We start from the raw sequence: 12,870 nt of genomic DNA, 5'->3' as shown, positions 1-12,870 counted from the left end.
AGCCCACCAAGAAATGTTAACAGGGACTGTGAGCTCAAAAATAGCAGGAGGCTTATTTTTCATTTTTATTTCATTTGTTTGCTTTTTACTCTTTATATTTAAATACCTATAGCGTTGAAGAGTTAGGAAGACCACCCAAGACCAAAAAGAGTTTTGATAGTTATTATTGTTAATGGAAAAACGTACCTGTACTGCCAGGCCTATTCCAAACTCGTGGTATCCGCAAATGGCTTAGAAGTTTAAGAGCCTTGAACTGTGAGTCGAGGTGATTCGCCCCCCACTTTGGAGAGCACAGCTGAGTTGGGAGAGTTCTGGCAACATCGCTGCTCCTCCACGGAAGGGACACAGAATCACAGTCATTAAAATGCTGCAAATAGCAGCGCATCCTAAATTTACCCGTACCTCTGAAGGAATTACACCTCCCGCTTCCCCCGCGACAGCACACAGGACCCAGAGAGGCCAGCAGTCTCCCGGGTGGATTCCGGGAGCTCGGCTCTGGGTTTTCCCAGTGAGAATCATTACGCGCGCGCCCCCCTGGCGACCACTTTCCCTCTCTGAGCCTGACCGGCCCTCTGTAAAAATGGTGACGTCACTCCCTGCCTCCCAGGCCAGACAGCAGGTGTAGCGGAGCAAACGCGAAAGTGCTTGAGCACGTGTTGGCTTCCTGTCCTTTTAAAGACTGCCTGCTTTGGTCCTCCAGTCATTTGGTTTTGGGCACCAGGCTCGGCATGTTATTTCTGGAACATTGTTCGTTAGGTATGGTTAGGAAAATGACGGGCTCTTGAAATTTTATCTGACTTTTCTGGAAGTGGTTTCCTGCTGCCTGGATCCCACTGAGGAGCCTCTGAGACCCAGGCCACCCCCCCAGCGGGTGGGGGGCTCGCGCCACTGGCCACAGAGCCGGAGCCACGGGGAAGACCTGCTACGCAGGTAATGCGGTGCACGCGCGGGCCTTCTCTGCCGCTCCACTCCGTTGCAGCGGACAGTGATGCTGGGCTGGGCTCGCAGCACACAGAGCACCTCGGTGTCCCCAGGTTTACGTGCGGGGCTTTGTGCACCATCCGACAGTGTACTCTCAGTCAAAAGCCACACAAAACTCGAAGCTTTGACATGTAGCTCAGGTGTGTTCACTGCAAGTAAAGGGTGAAGGTGCCTATGTCGACCGGAGCAGAGTTGGGAAGGGGTGGGGGTTCCCTTGCTGGGGGGCACAGTTAGGGGCATGTGATGTCTCCTCAGGGAGCAGCTCTGTGACCTACTGAATTACTGATGGACACAAACTGAATTCCAAGTGGACAAGGTGCCTGCGAACCCCACATGTGAGAATGATGCGGATTTGGGGTCGAGCAGGATGTGGGGGCATGCCGTAATGTTGGCCTTCCTGAGTTGTCTGGTAACGTGACGCTTTTCCCTTGCTTTTTGGTAGATGCTGGACAGTGTCCTCACCCTCGGGGAAGCAGGTGGGCTGGCAGGACAGGCGTCCACAGGCCGGGAGAAGGAGACACTCCCAGGTACTCTCTCCTCTGCCCCTGCTGGTGACCTGCCTGCCCGGCCCCGTCCTGTTCCAGACGATGACTCACCTGTGACCCCTGCCTCTCCCGGCCTGCTTTGCCCACCTGTGCCCTGCCTGCACCCGACCTCGGTGCCTGTTGGTTGACCCGCCTCAGCCCAGATCTTGACCCTCCCTCCTCTCACTCGGACTCGGGCCTCGTCCTCACGTCTGGTTGCTCCCTTTGCTTGACCGTTTCTTCTGAGGTTCCTAACCTTGAATTGCACCCCGATTCCCCTTAACCGCACTTGGCCGCGGGCGGACGGAGAGGGCCTCCTGACGGGGACGAGCTCCCCCTGCTCGTGTTCTGGCCTCTCAGCCGCCGCCGGGCTTCTCCGTCTGTCCCCTTCCCCGAACAGGCTGCCTTGTAGGGAGACCGCTTGTTCCTCCGGTAATGCCGTCCACACGCGTGGTGACTGTCGCTCCTTGTCTGCAGAGAGCACGTACGCTGTCTCCGGCCACACTCCGTTGTCTTCAGGTCGGACACAGAGTGATGGCAGCGGGAGGTCGAAGGGGTTGGGACTGACTGGATGAGGCGGGGGAGCTGAATTGCTGTCTGAGTCAGCAGTCACTCAGCAGTAGGACACGTGCCCCCGTGTGCCAGGCCCCGGTCCGTACGGGGTCAGATCCGCAGTGGACACTCCCCAGGGAGCCATCACAGGTGGACCACACGGCGGACAAGTCCGAAGCTGTCGAGCTCTGCGGATGAAGTGGGAGAGAGAGCGGTCGTGAGCGGGTGCATCGTGAGTCTGCTGGTGCCTACACGTGGGTGCGGTTGAGAGTTCCCCTGTGTGGGCACGCGTGTGCCAGGACGGACAGCAGTGGGCATGTGCGTATGCAGGTGTGCACAGTGGGGGGTCGTGTTTGCACACACAGGGGTGAGAGGTTGGGGTTAGTGTGTGCACGTGCATGTGTGTGATCAAGGGTTTTCACGTGGACATGTGTGCACCCAGTTGGACGCTATTGTATATGCGAGCACAGCTGTGCACAGTTGGGGTTATTGGTGACCAGAAGGGGCACCGGAGTTGGCCTCATTGAGAAGGTGACCCTTCGGTCAAGCTGTGAGAGTGAGTGAAGGAGCGAGGAACCAGCCAGGGGCCGTGTGGCGGTGCTGAGCAGGGGCAGGTGTTAAGATGGCTGGTCTGAGCCACCATAAGAGCCTTTGCTCTGAGTGGGCGGGGACAGACCTGAGTGCAGTTAGGGTCCTGCAGGGTCATTCTGGCTTCTGGGTGGAGGAGAGGGGCTCAGGGGACCCAGGGTGGGAAGCAGGGGCATGTTCGGAGGGGCTACTGCCCGAGCCCAGGGAGGTGGTGTGCGGAGGCAGTGAGGGATGTTTGGCAGGTAGGGCCAGGGGACCTTCCGGTGTGGAGGGAAGTGACAGGTGATGGGGGGTGGGCAGGGGTGACCGTGAGGGGTGAGGCCAGCCCGGAAGGATAGTGAAGGCCGGAAAGGAGCTGTCCTGAGTGCTGGCTCTGGGGCAGGTTCCGGGAGCTCCGTCGACATTTGGGTGACCAGTGAGCACTGAGGGGCCAGGCTAGCCTTGAGCTGGGGGAGGGTGGCTGGAGGTGTGGACCTGGGTAGAGGCCATGCAGGCTGCACTCCACGAGGGAGGGCCAGGAGGGAACAGGATCAAGGACAGGGTCCGGGCATCCTGCTCACGACTGGCTGAGATGGACTGCGGGGGAGCCAAGGGACCGAGGGGACAGCCGCGTGCCACCCCTGCCTTCGGCCGCCATCGGGCGGGAGGACTGGGACTCACGCAGGTCCCGGGCGGCTTGCACGTTGTTGATGGGCAGGGGGACATGTGTCACAGTGGGTGTCGATGGGCAGGGGCGACGAGGAGCGACAAGGGTCGTTTGGAGAGCACTTTGGGAGAGGGGCAACGGGAGAAGCTGGGGCTTTCTGTGCAGCCGAGCCCCCTCAGAGCTGTGGAGGGCAGGGCGGTGGGCCTCTGGGGCAGAGGGAGGGCAGGCGGCCTCGGAGGTTGGAAGACGAAGGACTCCGGGAGAAAAGTCCCCCGTCCCGTGAGCCGCCGGGGTTACTCGCGTCTGACATACAAGAGAAGGTACGGCGCGTGGTTCAACTTCAGCTCCGCGCGGGAGAGTTGGGAGATCGGGCGGCACGGCCAGACCAGGGAGGCGGCGGCGAGGATGCTGTGTGCCCTGCGTGTGGTCTGGGGTGCGAGCTGGAGCTGTCTGTGTTGTCCTCCAGGGACTTGCGGCTGCTCTGGGACAGGCGTGGTTGCCAGAGTTACGCTTCACAGCGTTGTGGCTTTTGCCAGGGCAGGGCAAGAAAGCCAGGAGGCCAGAGGAGCCGCTGAGTGCGAGGAGCCGGTGCTGGTGACCACGCGGGTGGGGCGCAGGAAAGGGGAGGCCAGAGTCCGGAGGGCGGAGCCGGGGCGGCGGAGACAGCAGGCCGCATGGCTGACTTTCTTCGAAGCTGGTGGCAGTTGTAGATTAATCTCCACCAAAGCAGAACACAACCAAGAAATTGTTTAAAAATACAACTACTTTTTCCAGTTAGGGAACAGTACTTGTTTCTATGGTAACTGCCAACCCTTTAACTACACGGCAAGTGTTGTGTAGTGACACGGGGTAATTACAGACAACAGGGAAATTGCAGGGTAACTTTTAAGTAAATACAAAGCAACTGCGCGGTTAGGCTCCGCTCCTGAAAGTGAGAACGTGCTTCATCTCCGGCCTCATCTGCTCGTGAGCTCTGCCTCGGACCCCAGCGGGCCGGGCAGGGCCGCCGGTCAGTCACAGCCCGGCCTGGCTCCCAGCATTGAGGGGTGGGTCCTGCTCGTCATCGCCTCCCTGTCCCCAGGCCCATTCAACCTGCACCTCGGAGGACCACTGCCCCTGCGGCCAGGCTGGGAAGCAGAGGGGGCCACACAAAGGGCTCCAGGTCAGAGCTGCTGAGAGTAATTTTCCCACCAGATCGTTACAAAGGGTCTTTCTAGACTTTGGGTAGCTGGTCGGCTGGCTATGAGAAGAAAACCTAGGTAGGGCTTTCACTTGGTGGCCGGGGGGGTGGGGGATGACCGTGCAAATCAGCCCCCAGATCGTTCTTGTGCAGATTGGAACAGGATGGTTACCTGAGAATATACGGCTGCTGTCACCCTGTCCGGAATCCCCCAAGAGGCAGAAATTTTAAGATAACAGAAGCACAGAAATTCATGACATGAGATGAAAGCAGGATAACTGCAGTCCAAGGGTCCGGGGTTCTGCTTGGTTATTCAGAGGTAGAAACAGGCCATGCTTCCGCACTCAGACGTCCCCGAAGACAAGTGGAAAGGCCTGATGCAGAGAAGAGTGAGAATGCAGACAGTTGTCTCAGGGCCCGTGGACCCCAGGAGTCTCAGAGAAGCAGGGCCAGGCAGCCCCTCCAGCCCTGCAGAGTGTGCAGCAAGGTCAGGGAGGGGAGCATCCGACTCCCACTGCAAGTGTCTGCTCTGGGCCAGGGCAGTCCAGTGATGTGTCCCAGCCGGCCACCAACTCCAGAGAGCGGCAGGGAGCTACTGCAGAGAACAAGACGCGAGCACGTGCGGCACCAGGTCCCAGCCCTTCGGCAGCAGAGGCCCACCAGACTGAACAGAGCTAGTGTCCATGATGGGCAAACCAAGCCTGTTAAAAGCGGAACTGTGGGCATCGCCCAGAGCTGTCATGCATCTGAGAACCAGCAGTAAAGGCAGCAAACACAGCAAAACACGATGCACAAGGGAAGAGTCCATGGCACGAAGAGAAGGCGACTCCTGAAGGAAGACATTGCTCCTTCGAAAGAAGCCACCAAAGATTTGGGAAAGTCAAAGTAGAATCATTGGGATGGCTCGAATCACAGAACAGACCGAAACAAAGAAAGAATGGGTGATTGGACAGATAAGCCAAGGATTATTCCAGAATGCAGACCTGAAGGAGCCAGAGCTATCCTAGAACACAGATCCTTGGGTACTGAGAGCTGTTCTGAACTGCAGATCTAGAGGCCTGAGAGCTATTCTGGAACAAAGATCTGGAGGAGCCTGAGCTGCTGAGGAGTGACTACTTCAAGGACCTAGCAGCGGGGAGGGTGAGTGCGTGGTGAGACCGAAGTGAGTTGGAGAAGCTCCATTTTCTGTCTCCTAGAAGTCTGAGAAGGAGAGACAGAAAGCTGAGGAAGGGTAATGGGAAAAGAACCCTGCTCCGAGCCCAGGATGCATCAGATGGTAAATGTTGAGCAGGAGAAGTGAGAAACCACGCCACCAGGAGACATTCGGGTCAAATTCCCGAATCCCGCCAAATAGAGAACTCCCGAAAGTTGTGAGCAGGAGGAGCCAAGGTCTGGTTTTCAACTGGCATTGAGAGTCTCAGCGATCAGTTTGTAGCCTAGAATTAATTCGATCGATATCTTCAACGTACTTGGGAACAATGATCCTCAACCTGGAATTCTAGTGATAACCAGACTAGATTCAAATAGAAAGACAGAGGAAGGGTACTTTCATGTAGTCAAGGACTCAGAGGTTACCAGACTTACCCCTAAGACGGACAAAGTGAGAAAGAGACAACTGTCTAGAGCGATGTTAATCCAGTGTGACGTGTAGCTACCTCTAAATAATTTTTGATGCATATTGCTATGCAAATTAAATAGTTGAAAATAATCTCGTGTGTATATAGTTTTATGGTGATAAGTAGGAGAAAAGCACACATTTCCTAAATCCTAAGTCTTTCAGGGAGTGTGCGGGCTCTTCCTGGACCCGTGGTGACATAAATGGACATTGAGGCCAGCTCACGATGTGCTGGCGGCCACCTGTCAAGGCACAGATTGGACACCTGCAAATCTTGTCAAGAAAGAACTCTGGAACAAAGAAAACCTGATTAAGTCACCAAGAGTAGAATAGAAGGGAAAAAATTAGAAACAGAAGTCATAGAAGGTATGTAAGGTAAGACATTATGTAGGGATTAGTTCAAATATATGTTAAATTTCTCTATTAAAAGGCAAAACTCAGATGGTCTTATAAAAGACAATGACAGTGACACAGGAACAGAAAAGCTATTAATGGGAAGGGTACTAAGCAAATGCTAATCACCGGAAAGCAGGCCTGGCAACCTTGTTTTCAATTAGCAATAATCGTACCGCGGATGAACCTCATTGGGTACGGTACTGCCACTGCGCAAAGCTGCAGCCTGTGTTCAAGAAAAAGACAAAACACACTAGATGGGACAGAGATACTTCATTTTAGTAAGCTTCAATCCTCTGAGAAGATGCACTGGGGAACTTTTATGTATATAAGTGCATAGCTGTAAAATTTATGAAGGAAAAACTTCCAAGAATAAAATTATGAAGGAAAGACTTCCCAGTGCTCGGAAACTTGAACCGAGAAGTCGAGAAGACAGAAAAATGCCCAGAGTTCCGAAGGGTTGGCGCCGCGCCCTTCACAGCCTCGGCTCTCACCGCGCAGGACGCCCTGCCTCCCCGCCTCCTTCCCTCCCGGGCTGTCCACACACCGGGCCATTCGCAAGCAGACTTAGCGTGAATTGGGTTTTGAAGAAAGTCTTACTTTTCAGCAGGAGAAATCACGAAGTACAATAAAACTGGGGAATACCCCACAAGATGAGAACCAGAAATAACCCAGACTTCATTATGTGCCTGGAGAGTTGGGACTCTTTTAAGTAAGGCATAAACTGTTTCCAAAGCACGGAAGAGGAGACGACAACACGTGTCAAAACGTGAAGGGTGCCGCCGGCCCGTCTCTGGAGAAGACGTCAGGAAGCCAAACCGTTTCCAATAAAGCAAGCAGCCCGGAGAGGGAATCAGCAAATAGCTGTGACCAAAGAGGAGAAATTAGTGCAAGTGAGGGTAGAGATGACAACGGCCGAACAAGGAAACTTGCCCCTGGGTGCGGTAAATCCTGGAGAAGACCATGGAACAGTGGAGCTAACCGTTAGCACTTCTCAAGGGAAAAAGGCAAGACTTCAACCAGAAAGTAGATGCAGGTGCCTTTGCGGAAGGTGCTAGAATGCTCAGAGACTGCTGTTTCAAGAGACTCCGTGCAGAGAGACTAGAAAATCTCGATAGTAGGAATGATCTTCTAGAAAAACTGTCAATTAATGAAAGGGCCTCAGTATGATGTGATAAGTCAGCATATCCTGTCACTATGGAAGTGACCAAAGTGGGGCTCGGGGATCCCACTCCCGTGCCACTAGAGCGGTCCTACACACCCTAACGCATCCTAAAGGAAATTTATTTTATTTATTATTTTTTTAAAAACATTTTACTTATTAGAGAGAGAGAGAGAGAGAGCATGACAGGGGTGAGGGGCAGAGGGAGAAGCCGGCCCCCTGCTGAGCAGAGGGCCCGATGTGGGACTTGATCCTGGGACCCCAGGACCATGACCTGAGCCGAAGGCAGTTGCTTAACTAACTGAGCCACCCAGGTGCCCGGAAATTTATTTTTAAGGTCTGTAAATTGTTTTACGGCACAGAAAACCTCAGAGTTCCCCTAGCCACTTTATGAGATCAGCAGATTGTGCAGGTGATCTTACAATCCCGTCGGTAGCTCTGCCTTCTGGGGACAGCTGCGCGTACCGTGAATAAAATGTCAGCGGAGGAAATGGGCTGTGCGCCCGCGGATCCGAGCGCCGCTTGCTTGCCGAGGAGCGCGCTGCGCAGCGACCGCCCGCCCCGCCCCTGCTGCCTTCCCCCTGGCCGCACTTGGTTTTGCTTTTGGTTTTAACAAGTTTTCTTCTATTTTTCTGTGTTGTTTATTTAGTCTCGTGGGCTGTCTAATTTCATCTTAGTTTCTTGAAGTGATTTTTATTCCTGAATCTTTCCGTGAATTCTATGACCTAATTTCTGAGTTTTTCTAATTCTGACCAATTTTTCATCTCCTCCCTCGTCTTAATATCTTTTAATCACTTTAAAGATATCAGATTTTTTTTTCTTAGTGTGTCTGTGACGTATGTTTATTGTAAGCAAGGAAGTGATTTTGTTCCTTATTTTCTTTTATCTTTAAAAACACTCGTTGTGGGATTTGACTTCACATGAAGTTCATTTTCCTGACCTTCTGAGAAGGGAGGCATGGTTTATAATAGCATTTCTAACTTCACAGCTCTAGAATGCCCTCTTCTGTTATTTTTATGAAGTGTTAAAAAACATGGGCTTACTAAATGAAGCGAGAGTGTGTCTGGTGGCTGGGCCCGGGGAGCGGGTGGTCGGGGAGTGGCTGGGAGCATGGCATGGGTGTCCGATGCTCGGGTTGCCGGCATCGTGCCGTGGTTCTCTGGCTGTCCCTGTTCGTAGGAAATACACACGCGAGTGCTCACAGCCCAGGAAGGCGGCGGCCCGCCGCTCCCGACGGCCTGGCTGGAGGAGGAGGAGGACGGGGCCGACGAGTCAGGGAGCGCATGGATGAGTGAGGAGCACACGCGGGCCACAGTGGGAGCAGCGGCAGCGACAAGCGATGCATGGAAGTTCCTGGGAATAGTTTCTGAGACTTCTTGACGTTTCAGATTGATAGAAGGTTGTCAGAGAAGTGCAGTCAGTTCTTCACTGGAGACTGGGACGGCCCTTCTCCGGCCAGCGCCCGCAGACTCTGGCAGCAGGACAGGCCGGGCTGTGCCGGGCAGGGGTCTGCCAGGGAGCTGCGGCCCCGTGCGTCCGGATGCTGCGTTCCAGACTTTCTCTTGTCTTGGTTTCCCAGTACTTCCTTCCGGGTGGACTGTCAGTGAGAACTAACGAGCGCCTCAGGACAGAGTGACACACACGGAACTAGAAGAGGACGGGCAGCCTCCTGCAGTCGCGTCCGGGTTTCTGAGCCGCGAGGCCCCAGGTCGGTGTCTGGCGGAAGGTCTGGCTGCGTGTGCAGCTCCTCACAGTGGCCGAGGTCACCCTTCTCCACCGTCACGTGTAAAACCGATCGATTCTGTGCGGTTGTCGCGGACGTCCGGCGCACGCGCCCGGAGCCAGCTGGTGGAAGCGGCTGCGTGGCTGGGAGGCCGAGGGCAGAGGGCACAGAGAACTGGGCTCCAGCTAAGCCCGGGGCAGCGTGGGCACCGGGCACACAGCTGCTTCCCGTCCGGAGCTCTCTGCGTCCGAGCAGAGCCTGTCCCTGCGTGGGCCACCGCTCACGGCCACTAAGAGCAGGACACAGGAGCTAGCCTGGGGACCCCGAACCCAGTGGACCACATCCTGGCAGCGACCTTGGACCAGGTCCCTGGGGAGTGGGGATGCCGTCTCCTTTTGCAGATAGAGGCCCTGGCGACAGAGGAAACGTGCGGCCTGCAACACCTCAGGGACGGTGGCCGCAGCTGGCCACGGAGCAGGGTCGTGTGCACGGTTTGTGCTCACGAGGTACTCTGAGTCCGGCCTGGCTCAGCGACACGGGTGCTTCTGGAGATGTGTGCTTGGCGGTGACCTTGGGTCCCCTCGGCGCCAGGCCCGCACCGCACCACAGCCAGCGCCCGCCTATGCTGCCCGCCGTCCTCCCTGGCGGCCTCGTGCCCCCCACGTGGGCGCGTGCCTCCAGGCCTCTGCCCTGGAAGGAGTCCCTTCTTTAAGGCCACGCTGGCCATCTGCCATCTGCTCTCCCCACCGTCTCCCCCTCCGTCTCCCCCTCCGTCTCCCTCTCCGGGCCCTTGGGCCTGACAACTGACTTTCCCTCCGGCCCCGCCCCGGTGTCCTCCTGGGAGATGAGGCAGCTGAACACAGAAGCCGCCGACTAGTGACCAGCGCATTCTCGTCGCCGCGCCCGCTGGCCTGCGCCTGGCCCTGGAGGTTCTCCCAGCCCTGCCACAGCACTGCCTTCCTAACCCCTTGTCTCTTTGTCACGCCCGCCCTGCAGGACTCTCCACCTGGATCTAACGGCTGCCGGAGGCCTCTGGTGGACACATGCGTCTGTTGACGTCCAGCCTCGTGTGGTCCCTCGGTGCTGCCCAGGGCCGCTGGCCTGGCCTCACCCGGCTCCTCCATGCCCACAGCACGGGCTGCGGGGGCCTGTCCCTGGGAAGGGGCCAGGTGGCCATGGGAAGGGGTGAGGCCAGTCAGGGTACAGACAGACTCCACATTCCACGCCCTCACTGCGTGTGCTCTTCTCCACTCGGGTCACCGCGGAGACGATCGCATCTGGCTTCTCGCTGGTCTAGTCACTCGGTTGACCCCGTCGCTCCAGAACCACGACTCGCCGCGGCAGACTGCCCTTGCCTGGCTCTGCTCAGAAGCTTCGTGCGCGTTGCCTGCTTTTGACGTAGCTTTCTCTGGAAGGATTCTGGGCGCTGTGTGCCGCGGAGGGCCCATCCCTGCCTGTGCCCACCGCTGGCATGGCGGGCGCTCGGCCTGTGCCAGCCGCGCAAGGTCAGAGGATGCCGCGGGGACAGCAGGACGGTGTGCGAGCACCCACGTGAAGCGATCTCACTGTGGGGACTCGCGTGTGTGTCACGCTCACGGTGCACTCCCCTCTCGTGTCTCAGTGACGTGTGCTGAGCTGGTCCGCCGTCCTGTGGTGCAGGCTGGCCCTCGGCGAGCTCTCTGGGCTCCCCCCCTCCTTTGCCGAGGGCGTCTTCGTGACCCAGCGTGACCTGTCAGCTGGGCAGCTCGAGGAGGTACTTCCTGTGGGGTGCCTGCCAGCGGGGTCTTAAGGGGAGACCCTGCGGTGAGGCCCAAAGTGAGATCATGAGGGGAGGCCCGAGGGGAGGCCCGAGGAGAGGCCCGAGGGGAGGCCCCGCGGCGAGGTCAGGGAGGAGCCTGGGGGTGCAGGCAGTGAGGTGCTCTCACGTCACCCTTGCCCAAGAAGTTCGGACGCACACATGAGCTGAGGACAGGAAGCTGTGGAGCTGGGAGCCACACAGCAGCCACACAGCCCTGCTCTGTGTGCCTGGTTTGGAGCCAGCAACAGGGGACCTGGCCGGGACGGAGGAAAGAGCAGAGGGAACTGTGCGACACAGGAGAGGCTCTAAGAGCCCCGAAGGCTTCCTTGCGTAGGACTGAAGCGGTCGCTGGGGGATCAGAGAAGAGTTCTTGGGAGAAAGGGGAGGGGCAGGAGCAACTAAGAGTACAGGTCATTCCCCTAGAGCGGGGCCTTGAGAAGACGCCGTGGTCAGGCTCCCCGGCCCACTGAGGTGCGGAGCTGGCTCCTTGTCCTGCTGCTGCTTCAGGTGCCCCGCAGCGAGGTGGGGCCCTCTAGTAAGGGCACCCTCGGGGCATCAGAGCAGAAAACGGTGCAGAGGTGACCAAACCTGGTCTGGTGGCATCTCCGTGGTGGGGCATGGCTGGAAGGACCAGCCCCTTCCAGCGTGCTCCTGGCCCTGTGCGCTGGGGAGCGGTCAGAGAAACTGTCCCCCAGAGCGCGTAGCACAAGGCGGCCTTTCTTCCCAGCCCAGCAGCAGTCAGCAAACCCTGGCCTTGCTTGGACCTGGGCACTATCTCCCAGGACTCCTGCTGGGAGAAATAATACAGCGAGTGCCTTCCACACTGTGCTCCGTTCTGTTCTCTTATCTCTTCTTCTTGCTCTAGAATTATCCCGGGAAAATAAGGCTGGAAATTCTTCATTTGTATATAGCACTTTGCAAATTACAGGGTACTTTCTGTAACGCTGAAAGGTGGGTATTTTCTGTCCCTATTTAGAATGAGGAGCTGAATCTGAGAGCAGCTGAGTCATTGGGATTAGCCCAGGCCATGGAGTTGAGGGTTCTCTGCGGAGCAGCAACCCCCGCCCCCCGCCAGGGACCAGGATCACAGGCTGGGGAGTGTCCACACCCCAGGGGAATGTCCTCTTGGGGTCTGAGAGCCCCCCCACCTCTGGAAGCCTCAGTGCTGGTGCAGATGCCACCATACCCAGGTCTGCGTCCTCCTGGAAAGTCTGTTTCATTCCACTTGCCTCGTAGAAAAGGAGCTGCCCCTGCCCCAGCTCCCACCTCCTACTGCCCCACTGAGGAGCCGGAGGAGGCACGCCTGCCCACCCATCTGCCTGCGGATCTATCTCCAGACCTCTTACCGGAGAACCTAACAAAAGTCAGGCAATGACTGGTGGGCAGAATTCCAGGATGGCTCCCCAAATTTTCACTGGTATGCAAACCTTGCTTAACTTCTTCCTTTAAAGGGGGTGGGACATGGGACATTGCCCCCTGGCTGTTACGTTGCCTGGCAAAGGGATTTTGTAGATCTCACTAAGGCTTCTCATTAGTTGACTTTGAGTGAATCAGAAGGAAGCTGGTCTAGGTGGGCCTGACCTAATCACATGAGCCCTTTCAGTCTGGATCTGGAAGTCGGAGCTAGAGGAAGACAGATTGGAAGCATGAGAAGGTTCGAGACGGGGGAGGTTTTCTGTTGTGGTCCTGCACCAGGGAGTGCAGTGGC

At 56.7% G+C, this 12,870-nt stretch overlaps 1 protein-coding gene and 1 pseudogene across 15 annotated transcripts in view; one reads left to right on the top strand and one right to left on the bottom strand.

Annotated features, from left to right (window-relative positions):
* Positions 1–12,870, top strand: part of PCBP3 (poly(rC) binding protein 3) — a 250,406-nt gene that overhangs the window by 120,204 nt on the left and 117,332 nt on the right. The window contains exon 3 of one of the 15 annotated variants that reach the window (XM_045084314.1): positions 1,424–7,730. The exons of the other annotated variants lie outside the window; for them this stretch is intronic. Within the exon in view, the coding sequence (XP_044940249.1) occupies positions 3,133–4,044 (912 nt within the window). The 5' untranslated portion in view covers positions 1,424–3,132 and the 3' untranslated portion in view covers positions 4,045–7,730. Of the gene's footprint in view, positions 1–1,423; positions 7,731–12,870 lie in introns of those variants that run through there. 15 annotated transcript variants of the gene reach the window in all.
* On the bottom strand, positions 6,480–6,700 carry LOC123393226 (annotated as a pseudogene).

Source organism: Mustela putorius, unplaced genomic scaffold (assembly GCF_011764305.1).
Source record: "Mustela putorius furo isolate JIRA1106 unplaced genomic scaffold, ASM1176430v1.1 tig00000765_pilon_pilon_pilon, whole genome shotgun sequence".
In the NCBI taxonomy this organism is placed as follows: Eukaryota; Metazoa; Chordata; class Mammalia; order Carnivora; family Mustelidae; genus Mustela; species Mustela putorius.
The sequence above is the reverse complement of the archived record's forward strand: the minus strand, read 5'-3'. Positions and strand labels throughout refer to the sequence as shown.